The sequence below is a fragment of the Chaetodon trifascialis genome, chromosome 12, assembly GCF_039877785.1.
Source record: "Chaetodon trifascialis isolate fChaTrf1 chromosome 12, fChaTrf1.hap1, whole genome shotgun sequence".
Classification (NCBI taxonomy): Eukaryota; Metazoa; Chordata; class Actinopteri; order Chaetodontiformes; family Chaetodontidae; genus Chaetodon; species Chaetodon trifascialis.
The window spans coordinates 5,417,292-5,441,500 of NC_092067.1; the positions used below are offsets into that span (position 1 = coordinate 5,417,292).

At 40.6% G+C, this 24,209-nt stretch overlaps 1 protein-coding gene across 2 annotated transcripts in view; it reads left to right on the forward strand.

Annotated features, from left to right (window-relative positions):
- Nucleotides 1-24,209, forward strand: part of man1a2 (mannosidase, alpha, class 1A, member 2) — a 121,522-nt gene that overhangs the window by 39,801 nt on the left and 57,512 nt on the right. For both annotated transcript variants that reach the window (XM_070975830.1, XM_070975831.1), the window contains exons 4-5: nt 789-885; nt 21,185-21,303. In XM_070975830.1, the coding sequence (XP_070831931.1) occupies nt 789-885; nt 21,185-21,303 (216 nt within the window). The remainder of the gene's footprint in view (nt 1-788; nt 886-21,184; nt 21,304-24,209) is intronic.

The following is a 24,209-nucleotide window of genomic DNA, read 5'->3' on the forward strand; positions in this document are numbered from 1 at the left end:
TTCAAAGGTCATATGAAGAATAAAATCTTATTTTGTTTTATCCAGTGGACAAATCTTTAAAGATACAAGCAGAAGGGAGAGAAATGAATGCACTCAAAGACTAATGCTCAATACAAAGAGACAGCTTCAAAGTCTGTCTTCAGCTTGTGTTAAACGTGTTTATTATCAAACCTACATTTTCATGTGCTCTTCTTCAAACCATTAAAGGTGTGTGTGTGTGCGCGTCTGTGTGCGGGCGCGTGCATGTGTGTGCGTGCATGCGCGTGCGTGCGTGCGTGCGTGTGTGTGTGTATACATTAATACATGTAGCAGTTGATTGACCTGATTTCAACAGGAGAGGGAAGGCTTAATGATTCTGCCTGGATGTGTTATCTGTGTTGTTTGGAAAATATCTATGATCACAGTAAGTTTTGTCATCTTGATTGAGAGGTGAGATGATGTAATAGTTCTTGTTTGCAGCGTATTTATTTGTTTGGCACCACGACTAGTTTTTGTGACAGCTTTACTGTTTACATTTTGCCAAAATTCTAATTAGATCAATGTAAAGTAAAATTATGGTGCACATTTAAACATTTAAATCATTATCCAGCCATCATTACCGAGCCATTATTTGGAGGTGCAATTATGTGAATTGTAGAATTTTGCCTGTGACATCACACTATTGTCTTGCCAAGTCAAGAGACTTAATTTCGTCTAATAGGTTGTTTTCTTTCTTTCTTTCTTTCTTTCTTTCTTTCTTTCTTTCTTTCTTTCTTTCTTTCTTTCTTTCTTTCTTTCTTTCTTTCCAGATGATGAAACATGCCTGGGACAGCTACAGACAGTACGGCTGGGGTCACAATGAGCTGAAGCCCCTCGCCAAAAAAGGACATTCCACAAATATCTTTGGTAAAGCCAGACAAACCCCTCTGTCCCGCTGCTGTCTGTGCCCATTGGCATTTTGCTCACACAGTTGTGAATCACACATGGATGCATGCATGAATGCACACGCACTTTGTCTTGTTCACGCTCAGCCATGTATAAACACATACACAAATCCACACACACACACACGTCCTGTCTTTTCTCTTGTGGACAAGGTTATGTGATAACGCCTCGGGCAGGATGCTTGCCACTTTGGGAAGAGTGTTTGCAAACAGAAACACAAGATCGCTGAAACCACCACCAACATGTATCATTGAAATGTGAGATAAAAGAAAATCTACTGTTATTGTGTCACTAGTCCTTATAGTTAAACTGTAGCATGTTCAATACAATGCTAGCTGTTAATGAAAGTGCCCCTGTAATAAAGTCTAAAATACCTTTGTCTATAATTAAAATTCTCACTTTCTCTTGAGTAAATCTGTCACTAGGACTATCAAGAAATATTCCAACTTCAAATATATAATTGACTAAAGTGACAGACATTCAACTCTAAAAATGAATATCCGATTGTGAAATAATGCAGATGCACTTAATGCACTGCTTGACAGACAGGAGTCTCAAAATCCATTGCCCAGTAATTACATTTTTTTTTTTTTCCCTTACTGGGAAAGTCTGCTTGAAGTGTGGCCACCTCTTATCAAAATATATGCTACTGTGAATAGTTAAGTGAGCAGAAGATGGACTGATTTCCAAAAGTCATGAAGTTAAAGATGAAACATTTTCAACATTTTAAGCAAGATTAGTGCATTATTTTTGATTTTTACAATTTTAGACTAAAAAAAATGAAAGGAGCACTGTACAAATGTTTGGGAACCTCAAGAAATATGAGCTCTCAGATAAATTTTGCCACGGTCTTAGACCTTAATCAGCTTGTAAGGGCTATGGTTGTTCACAGTCATTTTCAGGAAGGTCAAGTGATGCAAATTTCAAAGCTTTATAAATACTCAATTCCTCAGCCCTTGTCTCAACAATCAGCAGCCATGGGCTCCTCTAATCAGCTGCCAAGTACTCTGAAAATTAAAATAATTGATGCCCACAAAGCAGGAGAGGGTGGCAAAGTGTTTTAGGTAGTTGTTTCCTTAGTTTGTAATATAATTAAGAAACAGCAGTTAACAGGAACAGTGAAATTCAAGCTGAGGTCTGGAAGACTCAGAAAGCCTTCAGAGACAGCTGCCCATTAGATTGCTTTAAAGGCAAATCAAAATCGACCACTTCGACTAGTGGTAGTGCACTGTTGCACTGTGCAGAGAAACCTGCTCAAATATGACCTTCATGGAGTCATCAGAGGAAAGCTTTCCTGTGTCCTCACCACAAAATTCACCAGCGGAAGTTTGAATAATTTTTAAAGGAACATCTAGACAAGCCTGATTTAATTTTGGGAACAAGTCTTGTAAGTCAAAATAGACCTTTTTTGTTCCAATGGGCAAACCTATGTTTGGAGAAAAGTGGGTGCAGAATTTCATGAGAAGAACACCTCTCCAGCTGTTAAGCACAGGGGTGGATTGATCATGCTTTGGGATTGAGTTGCAGCCAGTGGCACAGGGAACAATTAACTGGTGGAGGGAAGAATGGTTTCAATTAAATACCAGCAAATTCTAGAAGCAAACATCACATAGTGTGTAAAAAAGCTGGAAGATGAAAAGAGGTGACCTCTACAACAGGGTAATGATCCTAAACACACCCTAAAATCCACAATGGACTGCCTCCAGAGACATAAGCTAAAGGTTTTCACATGGCCTTCATAACCCCCCCAAATTAAACATCATCGAAAATCTGTGGATAGACCTTTAAACAGCAGTGCATGCAAGACAGCCCAGGACTCTCACAGAACTACCAACCTTTTGCAACAATGAATGTGCGAAAATCCCCCAAACAAGACCTGAACAACACTTTGAACTGGCTGCAAAAAGTCTTTACAAGCTTTGACACTTGCCAAAGGGGGGTGAGGAGTTGTTGACCATGCAGGGTGCCCAAACCTTTGCTTCTGACCCTTTTGCTTTTTTGTTATTTTGTTATATTGCGAGAGCCATTTATTGGCTGTTTCAAGTTAAACAAAAAGGATCTTACTCCTTTATAAAAAGGTCTATCTCTGTAAGGATCCTTTCCATAATATTGTCAGGCACTTCAAAAAACAATCTGAGCCCATCAGTGGCAAAAACAGACACTTGGTGGTACATAGTGGACGTTGTTGGTGGGCAAACACCCGGGGGGATTACATTGCAGCCCGTTTTGTAGCCATTGCCCACCATACTCTCACTCAATACTTGACCAATTTCAAAAATTGTCGTTTCTGTTAATCACTAAGACACAAAAACATAGGAAAACAGGATCCATTATCAGATAAAAGGAATTTCTTGTTTGTCCAAGACATTGAAATTTTCCAGGACTCCTGAAACTCTGCCTGTCACTCATTGATTGAAAATGAATTGTCAAACTGATAAGAGTGAATAATTCAATCCAGTCATCAGGGAAATTCCAGTTTAGTGAGAGAGAAACTGCCATTGGAAGTAAGGTCAGTCCAATGCAGTCTCTTATCATCTGTGATTTGTGTTTTGTAGGATGTTTTTTGGTATCCACCTCTGCAGCTGCCATCTGTGATAACACAGACACAAGGTGGACTGCACTTTGTGAGTTGTCCTAGAACACTCCCAGAAGTGTTACTGACTTTTGAGTCTTACACACCCAATGTAAACTGTTGTTATAAGCCTATCATTGAACATCTTTGGCCACCTCTTTCAGTCAGCAAATGGCAGGTCACTACAGGAAAGAACAACACTAACCTACAAGCTGGCAACCTCTGATCTGTTACCCTAACCATAGCCTAGTCGTTAATGGTATGAAGGTAAACAAGCTAGCAACTGTTACCTTTCTTTTGGGGAGTTAGCCATTTTAATGCCAGGCCTCACCTCCCCACATGCAAATAAATCCACCAAAAGGACTGATACAGCGCTGTGGAGATTGGTCTGGCAATAGGAGACAATTGACTTTCCAGAAAACACCAGCAGTTTAAATCTTATCTGTGAAATGAACATTTTTTACTCATGTTTTACAGAAGATCCCATCTTTTTTACTATCAGAGTTGTATTTCCGACACAACACACCTCACCACACTCCTTGGCCTACACTGCTACTATGCTGTATCTTTTAGCTGTCACAGTGGATAAATAATGTGTGACAATATTTAGAGATCAACACTTCATAGTCCTGGCTTTATAAAGATGATGCTAATAAAGATTTTTTTTGGTGTGGTGGTAGGCGATAGAATGAGTGTTTAACCCAATTAAATACTCATTTTACCACATACCACCACACAAAATTCCATTCTCAAAATGAACACAAAACTTTCTTTGCTCAAATGTCAATGTAGACTTGCTTGTTTCAAATCCACATGATTCAGTCTTTGCATAAATTAGATCTACTGCACCGCACTTACTTAAAAAGAAAATATGTCACTTTTAAAGCTACTTCACCTGTTTCTCCCGTTATTTCCTTCTTCCAAAACAGTGTTGAAGAACACCAGGAGCAAATGTCAGGAGTTAAGTTTTCATTAAAACAAAATTATGGCTGGTGTGTTTACTGCATGCCAAATTAATCACAGCACATAAGGCCAAATTGCCTCGTAAGTTACCATATGGCTGGTTGCTGACAAGCCATCTAGCATTTTAAAGGGTGTTTTTTAAACTGAGTCCAACACAGTGCCCACTCCACATAAAACAAATTAGGGCTATATTACATCACTTCCAGCAAACTTGACAGAGAACAATGAGGGCAACACAGCATCCCTGATCTATTTTAACAGAATATTCTGTGGTTTAACTCGGCACAAAAACACCAAATCTGTCAGCATGTTAGTGTGTCGTCAGTCACATTAGTCATTACCATTTGTAACCAGTATCGACAGCCTCACCATCAGTGAAACACGGGGGCAGAGGGTAGTAATGATCTTGTGAAATTTTAGCAGTGGTGCTTATAAACACACTGTATGTACTACATGTCCAAAATCCTATACTGGTCTTTGCTCAGTGTGAATTTAAGTATGTGAAGATGTTTCTTTATGCTTCTTTATCTGAGTGCTCATGAGTTGCCAGTTTGAGTTGTGTGTTTTCTTGCCTTTCTGCTTAAGTGTTTGTGCCTTGTTCCAGAATGTGTGTGTGTGCGTGCGCATGCACGGTCTTGAGGATGCGTGCTTAAGAGGCTTTTTTGTCAAATTTGAGTGTTCCGTGGCAAAATTGGCAATTTGGCCAATTTTATGAGCTGCCGCTAAATGGTATATAGATGCTGTTTGTGTGAGTGTCCATTTGTTGATGTTCTTGTGTTCATCTGCAGCGTATCCTTGTGTTTTTCTCAGTGTCTGTGTGCGTGTGTGTGTGTTGTCTCCTGCCTCCCTGTAATGGTTGAGACTGCCTAGCAGCAGGTTATTAGTCACAGGGTGGCCAGTAAACACAAGCAAGACACAAGGCGAAGAAACAACCCTCACACTCTTCACAAATACACTTCCATTATTGATGAAGCGTGTGTGTGTGTGTGTGTGTGCGCGCGCGCACGTGCGCGTGCGTTGCTTTGAAAGAGAGACTACCACCGAAAAGGACAGGAGATGTCGGAGACTCGTGTTGCTGTAAAAGCTAGGAGCATGGTCAGCTTGTCATGCACGTTGACACAGGCTGTGTGATTAGATGGAAACGGATTGCTGATCGACTGTGAATTGTGGATTTAAAGTACTTTGATGTTGTGTCATTTAAAGTGATCCCTACTGCGGTGATTGTCAACTGGCAGCCTGTGGGCCTCATCAGGCCCACCAAAGCTTCCCATCTGACACGCCAAATAATAATGAATTCAGAAAATGAGTGCACCCAAAGTTATTCACTAGTTGAAGAGGCCTAGTCCATCCTGAGTGTTGGCTTGTTGCCAGGGGTTGGCTAAAGTCTGTAATAGGTTTGCAGATGACGTCATGTCTCTCTTGTTGTGCCGTGAACTGCAGATGGAGGGCCGGAAGTGATTTTCTGCATAGGAAGCACTATAACACACACTCAAAATGCATGTTTTGCGCTGTTTACGGTTGCTCAGATCGATCAAACAGAGACACCATGAGGAGCTTTTACAGAGTACCAAAAGTTGTTCAAAATGGGGAAAAATGCAAGAAATTGATAGAAAAAAGCTAGAAAAAATGGCTTGTAAACTGTCTGTGGTCAGGAGGGGCTCAGGAGTCAGATAATGGTGGAAATAGGGTAACGTTGGCTATTTCTTACGTCTATGGTGATAGGTTTAGAGTAAGGGCTAGAAGCAACACAACAAACACGTTAAAACAGCGTTAACAGTTTCACATAAGACAGGTGAACATAAATAACGTACCCTGTCTTACTTTGTGATGAACCGCGTTTCAGCTGATCTTAAAGAGTGCTTAACCTTGCAAAAAAAACAATGTAAACGTCAACATTCAGCACCGTGGTGCTGCTTGGATAATCCATGGGACAATGGAAGCTACGCATCCTCCCAAAACGAGTCATCCCGAAGCACCTTGGTACTGAGGTTGTGGACTCAATTGCTAACAAAAAAGTTGTACTTTTGTCTGCTTTCATTTGGTTTCTTGAGTAAAATGATATGTAATTGACTGGGTAGTTGGTTACATCTACTGCCTCAATAGCAGGCGAAAGTTTCAGTTCCAGATTTTCACTTCCTGCCGTCCATCTGAATTTAATGCCAGGTGACAGCATACAGCCTATTCATAGTTCACCCATTTGGCAGAATGGGATTTATCTCCAATTTCATCCTCTCTGCTCTGTGGACCCACCAGCAAACTGCTCGGCCTCCGGGCTGACTGTTCCCTGGAGCCAACAGCAGCCCGCTGGCCGGACTGCAAGAGGTAGCTCCGGAGAATTTCTAATCTTGTATATTTGACACAAGAGGCATTGCTTTATTTTTGTTGGTTTATTTTTGTTGGCCAGCTGTTGATTGAGTAGTTTTGTTTGGATCCTGGGATATCGAGGAGGACTTTTTGTTGAGAGAGGGACTCCTTCATTGGTAGCTGAACTCTGGGTTTTGTATTGAGCTCTCTGACCTCCTCCTTGGTGGAGGTCAGAAGGCATTTTCTAGTAAAGTAGCTAGTTATTGTTCTGGATTTTATATGGAGTCTGTTCATACTTAATTTTGTAAAAGAAAGTGAAAATATTAAACAAAATTAGGCTAGTTAAGCCTATTTTTTTCCCCCAAACTTTGCCTCTATTAAGAATGTCTTCCACGTAATTGTTAAAAGGCTAAAGCTCTGTGTGCTCACTCCTTCGCCTTACAGCTCAGCCTTAATCTGTCCAGAGAGAAGAGGAGGCCAGAATGGTAACAACTGGGGCTCTCATTGTGGCACCAGGCTCAGATAACCTTGAGTTCAGTGCCTGGTCCTGTTTTGTCTTTTTTTTTCTTTTTTCTCCTTGAATGAGAATGAGTAGAGCTGATTTCGTGCACAGATAGAAACACAGCCTTTTTCTCGAGGGGAAGCAGTTCATGCAAGGACAGCGCATGGCCTTGTAAAAGAAACAGTTCAAGCTGGGTTAAGAAAAGCACAGTTCAAACATCTTCAGACACAGCCAGCAAACTACCTTCAACTCTCTCTCACACACACATGCTCACACACTCCATGCTGACGTAGATCCAACAACAACCGAGGCTCATTTTAAACTGGTTTAAGGATTAAGTTTTCCAGGAAGGAACAAAACATACATAAAGCAAAAAATGCTTCTTGCATATCTACTTGCAGTCAGTCAGTTTTAGAAAAAAGCTGATACTGCAGATATTCTTTGTCATATATGATAATAAATGAAATATCTTTGGGTTTTGGATTGCTGGTCTGACAAATTTAGCAAATTGAACATGTCAGAACTAAACACCACCACCACCACCACCACCACACACTGCCAGTTGCATGACTTACTTTGTGTGTCTTGTGGCTTTGATCACAGTAACTCTGTCCAAGCAGTTAGCCTGTTCAACTCTATTCATCTCTCTGTTGTTAAGTCTGTCTTACACACACACACACACACACACACACACACACACACACACACACACACACACACACACACACACCCAGAGGGTAATGATACCCATGGGTAATTGTATGAGGAACATCAGCCACCATTCACCCTGAAAGCGTTTGATCCTTGTTGAGGTTGTGGGTCAGGCACAGCAAAGGCTGGCCCTCACCAGCTGCTGAGGTGGCCTTGTTTGTTGTAGATGGACAGCGCTGTGATTTTGAAACACAGTCCTCATTGTTTGCTGGAAAATGCTCTCAGGGGGAACAGGTCACTTTACATTGATCAGGGCTGCAGTGTGAGTTAAGTCCACACCCCTGTCCTTCTGTGGTCAGAGTGCTTTCCAAACCCAGTGTTCCTCCCAATTTCACACTAGTTTAGATGAGATGCAATAAAGCATGAATCACCCTTTCGCCGGACAGAGGGGATTTTGGATATATTCTGAAGTTGAATGAGACATCTCTCTTTACCCAAGCCTCAAATAGTAATTGATCAACAGATTATTAAGAGATGACAATTTTGATAATTGATAAATCATGTCAGTATTTTATGGAGCAAAAGGGTGTGCTCGATCTGGCTGAGGATTTGCTGCTCTTCTCTTTTTGTGGTTTTGCCCTCAGACAACTGGAGACGTCACCCTTTGTTTTGGAAAACCCTGAAGGACATTTTCATTATTTTCAAGTGTTGATTTGATGAAAGGATTAATTGATTGAAAATAATCATAGTTTAATTAGTAATGGCGGTAATCATTCGCTGGCCTAAATATAGCCAAACTTCACAAACATACAAAAGCTGATTTCAATTATATGAGAGAGAGAGAGGTTTGATAGCAGTAGGGAAACCAGGATTTTGTCTCAACAAATTAGAATTTAGTGCTTAGAGGATGACTTGTAACATTTTTCAGCCAGCAATAGGGGGTCAGGAGTGTCATCAGTTTCTGGTGTTGCTTGTCTCTATGGATTTCATTTGTGGCTTTTAGTGACCTTATTGGAGTCATTGTAGTGGATTTAATCTTGTCTGCACACAAGGGAATCCACTGGTGAGTCTGAGGCCTGCCCTGCCTGCTTGACCTAGTGACTGTTACTGCTTTATTGGCTTCCCCGAAAGCTTGCTGTCTGATGATTTTAATCTGAACTTGCAAGTGGAGAATCTCTGATGTCTCAGCCACATGGCAGTTGGACATGCTCACAGTAAATGATATCACAGACTGCCTCAGGGATGCAGCTGCTAGAGGATAGGAGGCAATGGAGATGATGCAAAACTGGGATGAAGTTTGGACACCTGGTTCCCCTCTGCTCGGTGCTGGAATACTGACACCTGCTTTGTCCATTATGAGTTTACTTTGTTGTTTGTGCATCATGTACATATGATTTTATCAAGTGAAAACCCTGTATCAGAAATATTTTTCAGAAATATTTTTCAGAAACTTAATTGTCCTCCCTCTTCTCATTTTGAATATTATTTTAGTGTCATCACACATTGAAACACAGTCTCAACCATGTTGGATCATACCAGACATGATCTGTTGTCCGTTATTGCCATGAGACATTATTTGTTTGAGCAAGAATACATCTGATCATCCACAAAACTTTCACTGGTGATCGATGGGAGCAGTTCAATATAGATGCTGTTTGGTATAATGCTCTCGTCCAATTTTCATCCAGAATCCCATAAATCCACAATGCTAAATCAAATACTACTTTCATTTCCAGCTTTTCTAATCAATAGACACTGAGGAGTGTAATCTTCTTTAGAGCAATTGGATATTCATTCCTTCTTACTATACTGCTGCAGGGTTCGTGTGGATACAGTGATAACCAACATCTAGGTCATGTCTCCACATGAGAGGCTCCCTGGGAAAAACAGTGCATTGCTTTCTGGCAACGGGTTACGTAGCAGCACCATGGCAATGTACCCATGGGTGTAGACCAGTGAAACAGAAATTACTTATTTATGTGTACCTATAGAGTCATGGTTTAGAGGGATCTATTGGCAGAAGTGGAATATATTATTCATAATTGCTTTTTCATCGTTGAATAATCACCTTAAATTAAAAATTGTTGTGTTTTCATTAGCATAGAATGAGTCCTTCATATCTATACAAGGAGCAGGTCTTCTTCCACATAGTCTACCGCCATGTTTCTACAATATCCCAGAACGGTCAAACCAAACACTGACTCTAGGCAGTGCCTTTGGCATTTAGACATGTTCTGATGGCAGTGGGTAAACAGTATGTGAAAAGCGAGTGTGAGGTGGAAGAATGGGAAGACTCAATTTCTCTCAGTTATTTTGTCAGAGAAGAGGAGGGCGTGGGAAGAAATGTGGATTGACTGCAATGCAAGGTGCTGAATAACCTGTAGGCAGCAATCCTAAAGTACTTCTTCAGTGATTATCTTAAAGTTTATGAATACAGCATGCTGTCTGCCGGTTGCTTTTATTCAAAGCACCTGACAGTTTCTTTAATATATATGTTGTTTATCACAGTTGATTCTAGTAAGGACTAATGTTGTTTTTACACAAATGGAGTTGGAAAAAACCATACACGAAATAAGTCATATGTCAACTGATTTAACCAGAAAGCAGTTTGCTGTTGGTGTACATTTGTGTTCATTTGGATGCAATCTTTTAAGTTGACAGCTTGGATTTGTACCTGTTATGAGTAGTTCCAGTGGTTTTGGACACCCTGTAACAAAATCAGTCATCCTGATCTATTTAGGGTTAAAATGATTCCTTTTCTAACAACCTTTGGGGATGTTAGCTTGATGAAGCTTAACTTCACACCAGGAACATTTCCTAATCTCTTTCATATTCATGAACTCATAGCCACAGCTCCCTCGTCAGCCCCCTGATTAAAATCACCCATTATACAAATGTCCATTTTCGCAACTAATGGCAAAATTGCTTTGCGCTGGTTATTTCTCTTGTTGGATGAGATGCAAAGCCACATGCTGTTAAAGTGAAAACAATGACACGGTTGAAAGGACCACACACACACCAAGCTTTTTGCCCTTTCTTTTCTGTCTCTGACTGATGTATAGACTCGGATGTCTGCGTGATCGTGGCAGTAGGAGTGGAGTGGGATGAGAGCTTTCACTGATGATCACTTTAAAATGACTGCCTGAGGGCCCAAAGCTGCTTTCTATATGAGAGACGGAAAAGGAGGGGAAGAGTTAGTGTTGCCAGTTGACAGTGGTAACGCTATTTTTCGATTGATATTTGGGGTGTTTTTTTTTGCACCAGTGGGCCTTTAGTTGGCAATGGCAGACAAAAGCAGGCAAGTCATTTTTGACAACTTTACATTTATTGCATGTCTGTCTGGATTGGAGGGTTTTCCCCTTATCAAGGGTCCAAGAGGGATGTTGCTTTGCTTTGTTGTACAGACTGTGAAGCCCTCCAAGGCAATCGGCATAAGTGATGGTTGATGTGTGATTGATTTCTGATTATTATTATTATTGTTATGACATGGCAGATTTTATCTGCTGTATCTGCAAACCAGACTTTGAAAAAGTTGAGATGCTTTTTAAAACATTTAACAAAAACAATGATTTGCAAACTATGTTTGCCAACAACAGTTTTACAAAGTGTTCCTGTTCCATGCGGTAATATCCTTCATACAATCATGTGAGGAACCTCGCTCCATCCTCGCTTGTGAACGACGGAGTCTTTCCAGGATGCCCCTTTCATACCAAGTCATGATACTATCACCTGCTACCAATCAACCTGTTTACCTGTGGAATGTTCCAAACAGGTGTTTTTGGAGCATTCCACATCTTTCCCAGTCTTTAGTTGCTCCTGTCCCAACTTGTTTGAAACATATGTTGCTGCATTAGATTTAGAGTAAGCAGATACAAAAAATGAATGAAGCTGATGAGGTCAAACATTAAATATTTTGTCTTTGTACTGCTTTTAATATAGTATATGTCAAAATGATGAGTAGATTATCACATTCTGCATTACACAGTGTCACTTTTTTTTTTTTGGAATTGGTGTTGTAGCTAGCTAATTAATATTAACTCTTTGTCTTAAATATGTATTTGAAGGCCACATACATAATATTATGTTAATTCATGTTACAGGTCACATATCCTCACAAGTTGATGGTCCATGTAGAAGACATGGAAATAGAGGAGCAGCATTGTTTCTGTATTGCAGGGTGCTGTTTGTTAGCAGGTATGATAGTATAGTGAATATAGAGAGACCTCCATTGTCAATATCCAGTACACCACGCTTATGAAAACTCAATAGCCAGGATTGATCAAGCATTGTTTGTCATAATGAAAGTTTGAACACATCTTCCAGTGTAGTATTCCATGACACAAATGAGGCTCGTATCATCTTACACAAATGTGTATATTCCTTTTTTATGGTATTTTTCATGTTATCTGAGCCTTTAAGCCCAGTTCAGGCCTGGTCTGCTCGAGCTGTAATCACTATACCTCCAGTTCGGATTGTGTGAGCCTCCTACATTATTTCTAGCCTTGTAGACTTTGTTTGGTACATTTGCAGTGCAAAATGAGACTGAGGAGAGAATTGAATTCTGCTCCCAACAAGACGTCAAATTTTCTTCACAACTCTTCTGCTTGGCCCTCCCTTACTCCCTTCTTTCCTTTCAGATTAAACTTTCAGCAGGGCTGCTTGTGCCAAATTGGACAGCAGGAAACAGGAGGATTTGCCTGCTGCTGAGTCCAGCAGGAATGTGCATAAGCCCTTCAAACGGAGTAAAAAAAAAAGGGGGGAAGTTTCATGAAAAACATTACCATCTAAAAACACACCCACGGGCTTTAGTTGTTTTTTTTTTAATTGTCTACCATTTATGTGACCAGCTGATGATTTAAGCTGGAGTCTACAAAGTAGTGCCACTTAATAATTGGATGAGTCACTTTGGAAACATTACCCACAATGCTGCTCTGTATAACTCTGAAACTGTTAGAGAGCTGGAGGTTCCCCTGTTCACCTGGTTGGTACTCCTGTCTGCCACATGTTTATGTCACCACTGTGGAAACAGAGCTGGGTGACGTATTTATTTAATGCTGTGTCATGCTTTCGGTCTGTGTTACGTACAGAATATGTAATAATTGAGCATATGCAGTGTTCACACAGTACATTTTGGGAGATTGATTTACTTCTTGCAAAATATCATTTGAACTGCAAGATTACTTCTGCATTGTCTTCAGTCCTTAAGTGGCAGCATCTGGCTGATGTGGGCAGTTTGCTCTGAAAAGTAATTAAGCGAGCTTTCTTCTGTCTGCCATGTAATAAGAGGTGCGATGATATGGTTGAAATCAATTTGATATTAGATTTTTGTGATATTGCGTAAACATATATAACATGGTGGTTCAAGATCCGCTGCGGTTAAATAATGGAGGAGGTGATGACTCAAACCAGATTGTGAGAGAGGCAGATCAAGAGGGAACAGGAACACCAGCAATGCAAGTGGCAAAATGCCAAATACCTGAGGGAGAGGAGAGAGAAGAATTAGGGCCCAAACACTGAAAGCCATTAACGTGAGGGTAAGGAAACACACCATTGTGTGGAGAGACAGACAGAGAAATGGGCAAATTAAACGGAGGGTCAGCATATGCAACATTAAACCAGAGGAAGTTGAAAAGTTATGAGGAAGAACACCTAATCAGTCCACCACAGTAATCTGCTCTGCACCTTGGTTTTGGATTGATTTTTAACATTTTTATATGCATTTGCCTGTGATCAATAAATGTGATCAGAGCTCTGAATATGCCAATCTGACGACCTTGTGTATACAGAATGCCGTATGGTAGGAGAGTGTTGCCTTGAAGCTCTGTATGATTATCAGTTGCACTGTTTCTGTAACGTGCTTTTTGGATGTTGCTGCGCATTTGTAAGGTATAATAAGGATCTTGATATCAAAGATCAGTGAATCCAATATTGCCTGAAAACTTTTCTGTTCTTTGTTTGCAACCTTTGTAAGCCTTGCTCAAAGGTGCCACCACTTTATTATGTTAGGAAGAGGAAAACATTTCTCAGTCATTTACCTTATCCAAACTTTATATCCAGCGGGCGTTGTTTAGCTGGTCTGTTTGTCTCAGGTTTGTTTTGCCTCCAGATTAAGGGACTCATGAAATTGAGAATCTTGTTGGATATTTTTCTCCATTTTAAAAATCTTTATTTTGCCGGTTTGGGGCATGTAAAAGCTGAAATGATGCACTGATTGACTCTCATAGTGTTAAGAACTATCTCTTTGAGCAGCTGTTGAAGACAGTAGTGTCACCAGGTTTGTTACAGCTATGTATTCATGGTAGACTATGCAGTGAATACCATAACTATATGCATCCCTGTGGAAATTTTGTATGAGCATTATAGGGATTTACCCACAGTCCATACAGCCTGTGGATTCATGCAGTGTGATTCAGTCTAATCCCGGCTTGGCCTGTGGTGCTGGCATTTCGTTGAACATATTGTATATAATGTAGGTCTACCAAATGTGGCACTGAAATTCAGAACTCGGTTGAAGTAATCCTTTGATGCTTCAACTGAAATTTCCATACACATATATTCCTTATACTTAGTTTCACCACAAGCTGTACAGAAGAAGAAGCTATTCATTTTCCTGTTTTTGGACAGATGAGGGAATGTCATAAAATGAATAGCCAGTGCAGACTGAGGCCCTTTGGCACCTGGCCTGGAGACAGGCATTCAGGTCAGGACCAGTAACCTGCTGAGGCAGAAAACAGAAGACAGCAGATGTTTCAGTCTGGTGCCAATTAAGTTGGTAACCAGTTGTCCACTGCCAGCCAGACTGGTCTGAATTGGTCTGGTATTGGCTTTGTTTATCGCTTCTGGACTCATTATAAAATAGGCTGAAATGCCTTTGTGATTTTGAGAGCAAAGATGTTTTATATAGGAACACAGATGACACAGTGGAGGAAGTAATAATACTTTTTTTTTTTTTTTTCCATTTAACATATAAAAGCAGCTACCCATATGAAACTGAGACCAGACATTGGTATTAACTTAGTAAAACTACACAGACAAGAAACTGTGACAGTCCAATCCATGAAAAAAGTTACATGCACTAAAGTGGAATGAGCCAGGAAAAACGTGAACATGCCTAGAAAAAGCACTAAATGCTGATTCCACTTATTACCTGTGCTGCTGTAATTAGACTCAGCTGGGTTAGTATATGTTGACAGGTTAGTATGTCCACTAAAACAGTTACCCACGTCTGAATGCAAGTCAACAAATCTGTCATGCAAGGAACATCTCATGGTGGGTAGAGGCAACGAGTTTTCCCAAGACTCTGCAACAACATTGTTAAGCAGCATAGCAATGGCTCTGGTTAAAGACAGATTTCTGTTCCTATAAGCACCATTGCTTAATCAATAATTGTTTATCTGTGTAGTTTTATGTGCGGTCTCAGTTTCATGTGAATCAATTGTTCAATGAAAAAATATTGATGTGTTCAATACTCCTTTGCCCTGCCTTGTATCAGATGGTTAGTATAGTCAGCTGACTGTTACAGATAGCTAAAAAAGTGTTAATGCAGACACAGTCACACACACACACACACACACACACACACACACACACACACACACACACACACACACACACACACACACACACACACACAGAGGGGTTTTCATCAGTTGGGGACATTACATTGACTTACATTCATTTCTTGGAGAATTACTTTAACCCTAACCCTGACCACTATTTGCCTATTCCTATTCCTAACCCTAAACTTAACCTAACCTTAACTAACCTGTAACCCTATCCTCAGTCTTCACCCTAAAGTGTAATGATTTAATTTGGGGGGACCTGTATTATGTCCCCACATGTGAGTGATACATGAGCACGCACGCACACACACGTACTGGCACACAAACATGCACAACACATGCCTCATGCATGAAAATAAAGTACAAAAATACAAATGCTCTCCATGTCACATATACCCCAGCCACTCCCTGAGACACACACACACACCTTTGCTCTCCATCATCTCCTACTCTTCCACAGCTGACAGTTTACAAGACAGAGAGAATGGAGACTGAATAATGACATCACGTTTTCCTGCCTCGTGTGAATTAATGCCAGAGCGCTCAGAAACCTGTCAACTAATAAAACTGGCACAGGGACCAAGACCGGGATGGCTGTTGTTTTAGAGAGAGAGAGAGAGAGAGAGAGAGAGAGAGAGAGAGAGAGAGAGAGAGAGAGAGAGAGAGAGAGAGAGAGAGAGAGAGAGAGAGAGAGAGAGAGAGAGAGAGAGAGAGAGAGAGAGAGAGAGAGAGAGAGAGAGAGAGAGAGAGAGAGAGAGAGAGAGAGAGAGAGAGGGCTGTGTGAGATTGTAATAGATAGAGAGGAGGAAGTTTGAGAATGTGAGAGTTCACTTAAGGTAGAAAGGTGTGCTGTGTGAATTGAATCAAAGCATAAGGGGCATACATATATCTGTGTTAAGAGAGGAAGAGAGTTAGTCTGAGCGAGTATGTTCAAGCTTTCAGTTGAGACTGGCTGTGTGTGTGCGCATGAGGCTGTGCCGATAACTCCCCAAATAAATAAACCTCATCCTAGCCAATTTGTCTCAGATAAGCAGTCTGGCAACCCTAAATCTACCTTTTGGAATTGCCAGTCTGATTCAGTTGGCATTGTACAAAAAGCTGTACAGCCCTTCGATGCACGGAGGATGGTGCAGACCGACAGCAACAGACAGTGAAACAATACAAGCCCAGATATAAGGACTGACGACAGGTAAAGGCGGGGTCGAGCCAGATTAACAGGAAAAAGGGAGCTGGCGACAATGATCAACTGAAGCGAAATGGCAACAGAGAAATGCACCTACTGGAGGATGTAAGAAGTATTCATGCATCAGGGTTTGAATGGAGCGATCACAGAAAGATTAGGAAAAACACAGCGAGACAGTGATGAATGAGAATAAACAGATGGTTAGGGAGAAGAAGGAGGGGCAGACGAAAAGGCAGAGGATGTGATGGAGCAGGAAGGAGATGTGGAGGGGAGACTACTCAGGTGTGATCGCAAGGTTATATCCAAACATGAAAGTGAGCCAATCTTCTCAAGGCTTTGAAAACATATCCCACAGAAGAATCAGATGAGCAGAAGTAAACTGCAAATTTAAATCCTATTTTGCTTTGAACTTTACGCTGAAGTCACAAATTGGAAAGGGTGGTGAATTGGATAAATTAGAAGCAGGTGTCAGTGGATAATTTCTTACTGATAGATAGGAAAATATTAAAAGTAGGCTGAACTACAGTCAGAAATTGGTTTAGAACATTTGTCATTTTTGAGGACAATGCAGAACTTCAAAGTTCAAAAGTTCAAAACCATGTTTAACATGTTATCCATACATACTGACTTCTATTCACAAGGGTCATTGTGAATTAAGCAAAAGAACTTTTGAGTTTTTTGATATTTCATAGACTAAACAAGTAATCGATAATGGAAATAATTGTTGTTTACAGCCCTCACATGAATGATTTTTAATGAACTAGTAATAAGATAATATAAGATAAGACTTTATTGATCCCACACCGGGGAAATGAAGTCATTACAGCCAGCAAGTATTACAAAAAGCTAAATCAGTGGCACAGAATAGAACAGAATAGAAAAACAACTATGTACATGTACGTTACGTGCAGATTATAAAAATACCAAAAAAAAACCCCAAAAAACACTAAATACCATAAAAAAAATCCATGTTGAGTGGATGGCATGTCAATAACTATGATGCAAATTGCAGCTATCTCTAGTGATGGCTACTCAACATGATATAATATGTGTGTGTGCAACATACAGTGATATGCAAACATTTGGGCTACTGTGAATAAGATGGACTGATCTCCAAAATTCATGAAGTTAAAGATCAAGTGCCATGCAAATGTGTGGGATCCCCAAGAGATTTTTGCTCTCAGATAACTTTCAGCAAGGTGTCAAACCTTAATCAGCTTGTTAGGGCTGTGGCTGTTCACAGTCATTTTCCGGAAGGGTCAAGTGATGCGAATTTCAAAGATTTTTAAATGTTCCCAGCAATCAGCAGCCATGGGCCCCTCAAATCAGTGGCCTAGTACTCTGGAAATTAAAATAATTGATGTCCACAAAGCAGGAAGAGGCTAAAAGAAGATGGCGTGTTGTCTTAGATAGTTATTTCCTCAGTTTGTAATGTAATTAAGAAACAGCGGTCAACAGGAACAGTGGAGGTCAAGCTGAGCAAATTCTGCAATCAAGCATCACACCGTCTGTAGAGAAGCTTCAGATGAAAAGAGAATGGCTTCTAGAGCAGGGTAATGATCCTAAACACATCTCGAGAGGCACAAGCTAAATGTTTCGTAGTGGCCCTCTGATGTTAACTTGGAAAATCTGTAGATAGACCTCAAAAGAGCAGTGCATGCAAGACAGCCCAGGACTCTCACAGAACTGGAAACCTTCTGCAAGGAAGGTTGAAGAAAAGAAAGAAAGAACTGAAAGACTCCAGCTGGCTACAAAAAGTCTTTACAGGCTGTGGCACTTGCCAAAGGGGTGTTCAGGGGAGAGCTGACCATGCAGGGTGCTTTTGCTTCTGGCCCTTTGCCTGTTTTCTTATTTTGAAACAGTAAAAGAGTGAAGAAGTAATATTGCTTGAAATAAAGAAATGTGTCATCTTTAACTCTCTTAGCTATGCACAGTAGCAGACATTTTGATCAGGGGTGCCTCGTTCCTCATGGAACACATTTTAATGCAGCTACAAAACGTTTTGTTAAATTCAACTGAACAGTGTAGTGTTTCATGCAGATAGAACAGTAGCATTGCTGTCATCACGTCTGTATCAGCACAGCAAAGGGAAATGCGAGCCTGAGGCCACTATATATGATACCATGTATGCCTATTTCACATGTACTCTTTGCCTTCTTTCTGTTTCTGTAGAACTAATCTCAATGATCAGATGGACGTTTAGAATCATTATGTTGTTTGTAGGATTGCCAGGTTCATGTTGGAGGCATGCTTAGTTGAAACATTTCAAAATTAAAGGATCTTCTGAATGTAAACTTCAGCCAGCAAAACAAATCAACATGCATGTAAATGATGAGGGTCATACTGTACTCTATGCAGTCACAAAATATTTTGGTAATGTTCTGCATGCTATGCACATGGTGCAAGCAAGGAAGCACTCACAGCCAAACTGTGCACCAGAGATTGATGTGATGTGATCTCAGCCTTAAGAAGAGAGAACAGATCTACATCCGGCGTTGTTCGTAGTGTCAGTTTTACTCTTAAGGCCGTGTCATGGCAAGAATGTACTAATAGAGCTGTGAGGAGTGATGAGAAGGGCTTCTCAAACAACATCTCTTGGAATTTTAGAAGGGAAACCATTGCTAAATGACATAATGTCAGTGTTGCATTTTCATTTCATTCATAGCAGTGATTATTCACCGTGGTGTGTCATTTTTGTGAAGACACGGGGAGATGCATCCAGGAGCTGTTACACAAAACCTTGACATCAAAGGAATATTCTCTGACTCAAGAAGTTTGACAGGCCTCTATCTTTGCCTCAATGGTGTCGCATTGCTATGACTGCCTAAAGCGTACCTGTAGGTGATGAGAGTGACAGAAGGGAGGAGGATGGGGGTTGTGTGGTGCAGCAGAGGGGCTCTGCTCCGCCAACAGCCGGGCCAATCTGTCAAGATCCGGCAGGCGGCCAGGGCAACTTGCTATCAGCCATGCCTGCCTGGCTGCAGTGTATTTTTAGAGTGATTTAGAGGTTCCTGTCTATAATGATAATAACACTGCAGCTCCTGCATGAGGCCAGACACTCTCCTTTTGAATGGAGTCATAGATAAGAGGGGATGGTGGGAGACTCAGGAATTCCAGCAGAACACGCAGCAGCTGATATGAAATGAGGAAGGGTTTAAAGGGCAATGCCACTGAAATGTGTCCACTGTGTGCACCGAAATGAACCCAATGCAGCGAGCAGCAGTAGATGGACGTCAAGATAATCCGATGAGATCTTGGAACACCTTGCTGCATAGTTTTACATATTGATAAGGAGATTTTCTTGAATCTGCTGTAACTCCTTCATGCTTTAAGGCATGCTGGTTTGTTGGTGTAGCGCAACGTAACATTGTGACACAGTGACGACTGATCAGAGCTGATCATCTTACATCATCTGTAGTAACGAGATAAGAATCTTGCTTCAGTCATTGATCTCATTAGCATAATTCTTAATATGTCATGGTATGCAATGACATGACTATCTGCCACAGTAGTTTCAACTCGAATGAAAACAAAAACATGCAGGTATCCTTCACTGTAGAGAGAAAGGACGATAGTGATGATCAGAACAAAGTGTTACAGATGATAAACATGTTCATACAGCAAGATGAAATGACTCATGTTCATTGTATTGTATGTCCAGCTATTGGCCATCTCCACAATTAAAAGACGGTAGAAAACAGATGCAGATTTCAAGATCTACCCAGGCTAAAGGACAGGGAATGTGCCTGTGACAGTACCTTCAATGCCTGGAGGATAGAAAAAGAGCTTTAATGGCTGTACATTATGAGGAGAGTTGCTGACCTCAGCATTAGTGATATTAAAATGATCAAAAAGAGTGAAAACACAACAGTTAGTAGAATCAACAGTACTTGATGAGTTGCAGCTTCCTTAAAGGGGTAATAAGTAATAGTTTATATCAGTGGAGCACAAACCATGCAGAATGTATTTGCTGGGGTTTATTGGGTGCTGATCAGTGCTAGTCATACAGTAATTACTGCACGTGTACTATTCGAAATGTACAACTTTCAAAACTGGCTTGATCTTTAATTTGAGTTGCTTCTCTCTCCAATTGACACAATCACAACATTATATAAGCCATAATGTCCATGATATCCAAACCATGACTCTGGAGTAAATGAGGCAAATGATCATTTTGTGATGATATGGCAGCTTTGATATTTTACCTCTGCTCTAATAAGCTTGATTTCTTATCTTTGTGGAAAGAAATGAACCATGTGTTTCCATGGGTGTGAACTCATGGACATGTTGCTAATTTCAAGTTTGAATTGCATATATTAAAATTCATCTGAGCAATTTCTTCTTTTTCAATGCAATGGATGTCTTAGTTTCTCCTTCACAAATTAGGCCCATTGTGTTTTTGATTGGTTTTCCACTCATAATTCCCTGAGGTGCAGCATTTTTTTTATTAAGCAAATTGAGTAATGTGTGACTGGACAAGTGAACCTCATCTTCCTGTTTGTTTTACCATGTGTCTCATGCAGGCAATTCCCAACTTGGGGCGACCATTGTGGATGCCTTAGACACCCTCTACATCATGGGTCTGCACGAGGAGTTCAAAGACGGCCAGGAGTGGATCGAACAGAATCTGGACTTTGGTGTGGTGTGTACCTCCTTTTTTTTTTCTCCATGAAACACGTATGGAACAATACGTTTGGAAGAGGGCAGTGACTCAGTCTGACTTGAGTGGCATTGTTGCTGCTTGGTTGAATGAACCTTGCTAAGGATTGAACACATAGGTTGATTACCTGCTCCTGGTGTGAAAACAAGACCTTAGGAATCAGAAATCCTAATTACTTATTTAGGTCAATAGCCAAATGCTTGATTAATCACTTTGATAGTCAACCCTCTCTGATGAGATCTGTGACTGGTGAATTAGCACTGAGCATTCACTGAGAGAGAAATAATGATGGAACAGAAATGAGGAGTTTATGAAGTTTAGGGCCCTTTCACAACTTCTTTATTTTGTCTGTACTTTTCTTTAGGGATGTTGCTTTTGGTCAATTTTGCTCTCAATAGCCCAACAGCCATTACCTGGTGGGCTGTCAACAATTATTCAAAATTCCAATATGTAACCAAATTGTAAAAAACTCCAGACATTAGATGTTGAAAGAATTTGATGGTTGATGGACAGGAGTCACAAAACCAGCATTTCCCTTGTCCTGTAATTAACTTTTTTTTTTTTTATGAGTCCAACATATTTAAATGTCTCCAGTCGTAATGTCTGGAGTTGGATGTGAAAATATTCTGGCTCTACACACTGTTTCCCCTGCGGCTTCTCTGGTGCCCAACCTCTCTGGCTCCTCTCCCGATTTGGTGAATTAAGAGTATTTTTCAACCACTCCAGAGTTGGTGGTGATTGCTAGAACAGTGGACAGACGAACCAAGAAGGTTTTGATGTGTTTTTGTTTGTTTGTTTGTTTCTGTAGAGTTTGAATTAAATGTGTTTTTTGATGATAGCCTGGTGGCTTTGGCGAGAGTGACGTAGTGGCTGTTTCTGGTTTGACAAAAAGGATCTTGCTCTTTTACTAAAAGGTATATCTCTGTAGGGATCCTATCCTCAATACTGGACTAATTTAAAAAATTAACTCAGGAGTAATTTTCATGAGTCATTATGACCAGAGAGATTTAAGTATGTCTGACTTCAACAGGTCTTTCTGGGAAAAACAGCCAACAGAAAGCTGCTCCCAGTCAGGTAGTTATAATGTAGCTTTGTTTGTGAGATCTGTGCAGCAGTCAGTGGGCAAAGCTGTCTTGTCTGCTCTGGCTAGCTTGACTTTTAACTCATCCTTTTCCTCCTAAAAGTATTTTTCAGTGCGTTTAGTCGCAGTCGCTCTTGATTGCATAATAGACTCTGGCTTGAGGTACTGAAGTAGGTCTTTGAATCCCTCGCCTGCTACCATGCTGAGCCCATGGGTTTCATCATATGTCGCATCAACTGGGTGATGGCTGTGGCCTGGAGTGCATGTGTGCGTGTGTACGTGTGTGCGTCCGTGCGTGTGTGCAGAACCTAAAAAAGGAAAGGCAAAGCAACAAAATAAGCTGTGGTAGCACAAGGAGAGGGAGAGGAGGAGAGCAGATGTTTAATTGACGTCTGGTCTGTCACCTTTACAGAGTCGATTGGAAAAAACTCACAAAAAAGTCTGACACCTTTCAGTTATTTCCAGGATGAGAGAGAGAATTGAAATGAACTGACAACACGTCTGCATCAGATGCATGTCCTTCTACAAACCAATCAGTGACAGGCAGATGCAGCTCACACAGCTGATGACGACAGGACGTAGTTATTGTGGGTCGTGTATAGTTCTTCAGTTCTTAACAAAAATGCAAACCTTGTTTAAGATCTTATTTTGGCATGTAAGGGTTCTGAAATTCAATTGATGCAATTCTGTTGACGTGCTTTTAAACATGCCACCCAGCATCATTGGACTGAAGATATATATGTTCTTTCTTTCTTTCTTTCTTTCTTTCTTTCTTTCTTTCTTTCTTTCTTTCTTTCTTTCTTTCTTTCTTTCTTTCTTTTCAGTGATCCTCTCCCATTACCAGCTCCTTTCTTTCTTTTTTCATCTGTCACTCATCTCCATCCCTCCACCTTCTGTCCCCTCACTGTGTTCCCTGCACACTGTTATGAGCCCTGTCTCCATCCTACCTAGCCTTTTTATTAGCAATTTTTATTCGTCCCTATTTTGTCCTTACTGTCAGTCTTTCCATTTATTTTCTTTTATATCCTCTTTGTAGACTCTGGACTTAACCACTTTATTGTCTGCAATCACCCCTGTTTCATTACATTTGACAATCACAGTTTTTATCTGTCCCTCTATCCATCATCCGCTATCTGTCTCTTCTTTTTATTCAGCTGACCTTTTATCTGTCCCCCTTGTTCATTCATTCCAATCCCTTTTTGCTCAGTGATTCTCAGCGCTGTCTTTTCATTTATTTCTTGCCCTCAGTCTCATGTCCCTTTGTCCACCCTCCATCATTCTCCAACCTGTTTTTTGCCTTCTGTTTACCAACTATATCTTTTTCACCCTTTCTTTCTCTCCCATAGTTTCTGTTTTCTTTGTATCCTTTATTGGTTTACCCACATTCAGTCTCACCTCACTAAGGTTCTTGTCATTTATCAGTCCACCTGTCATAGCTCTCACTCCATCTTCTCTTCTTTCACTATCCCTTTATCCTTTGTTCTGCATTACCTCTTTTCTTTTCTTTTCTTTTCTTTTCTTTTCTTTTCTTTTCTTTTCTTTTCTTTTCTTTTCTTTTCTTCCTTTTTCTCTTAGCTCTCCCATTATGATCACGCTTCTTTCCCTCCTTTCTTCCCTTTTCTAAGATCGGTCTCCTCTGAATTTCTCTTAAAATCATTATTCTGTCCATGCCTTCTTCTTGCTCTTCCTCCTCTTTTTTTTCCCTCCCTTTTCTTACTTTCTGCCTGCTCCAATGTCTGACGCCCGAGCTTGTTAGTCCCCCTACTGAGGCAATCACAGGCCAGCTAGCAGGTTGGCAGAGGGGATC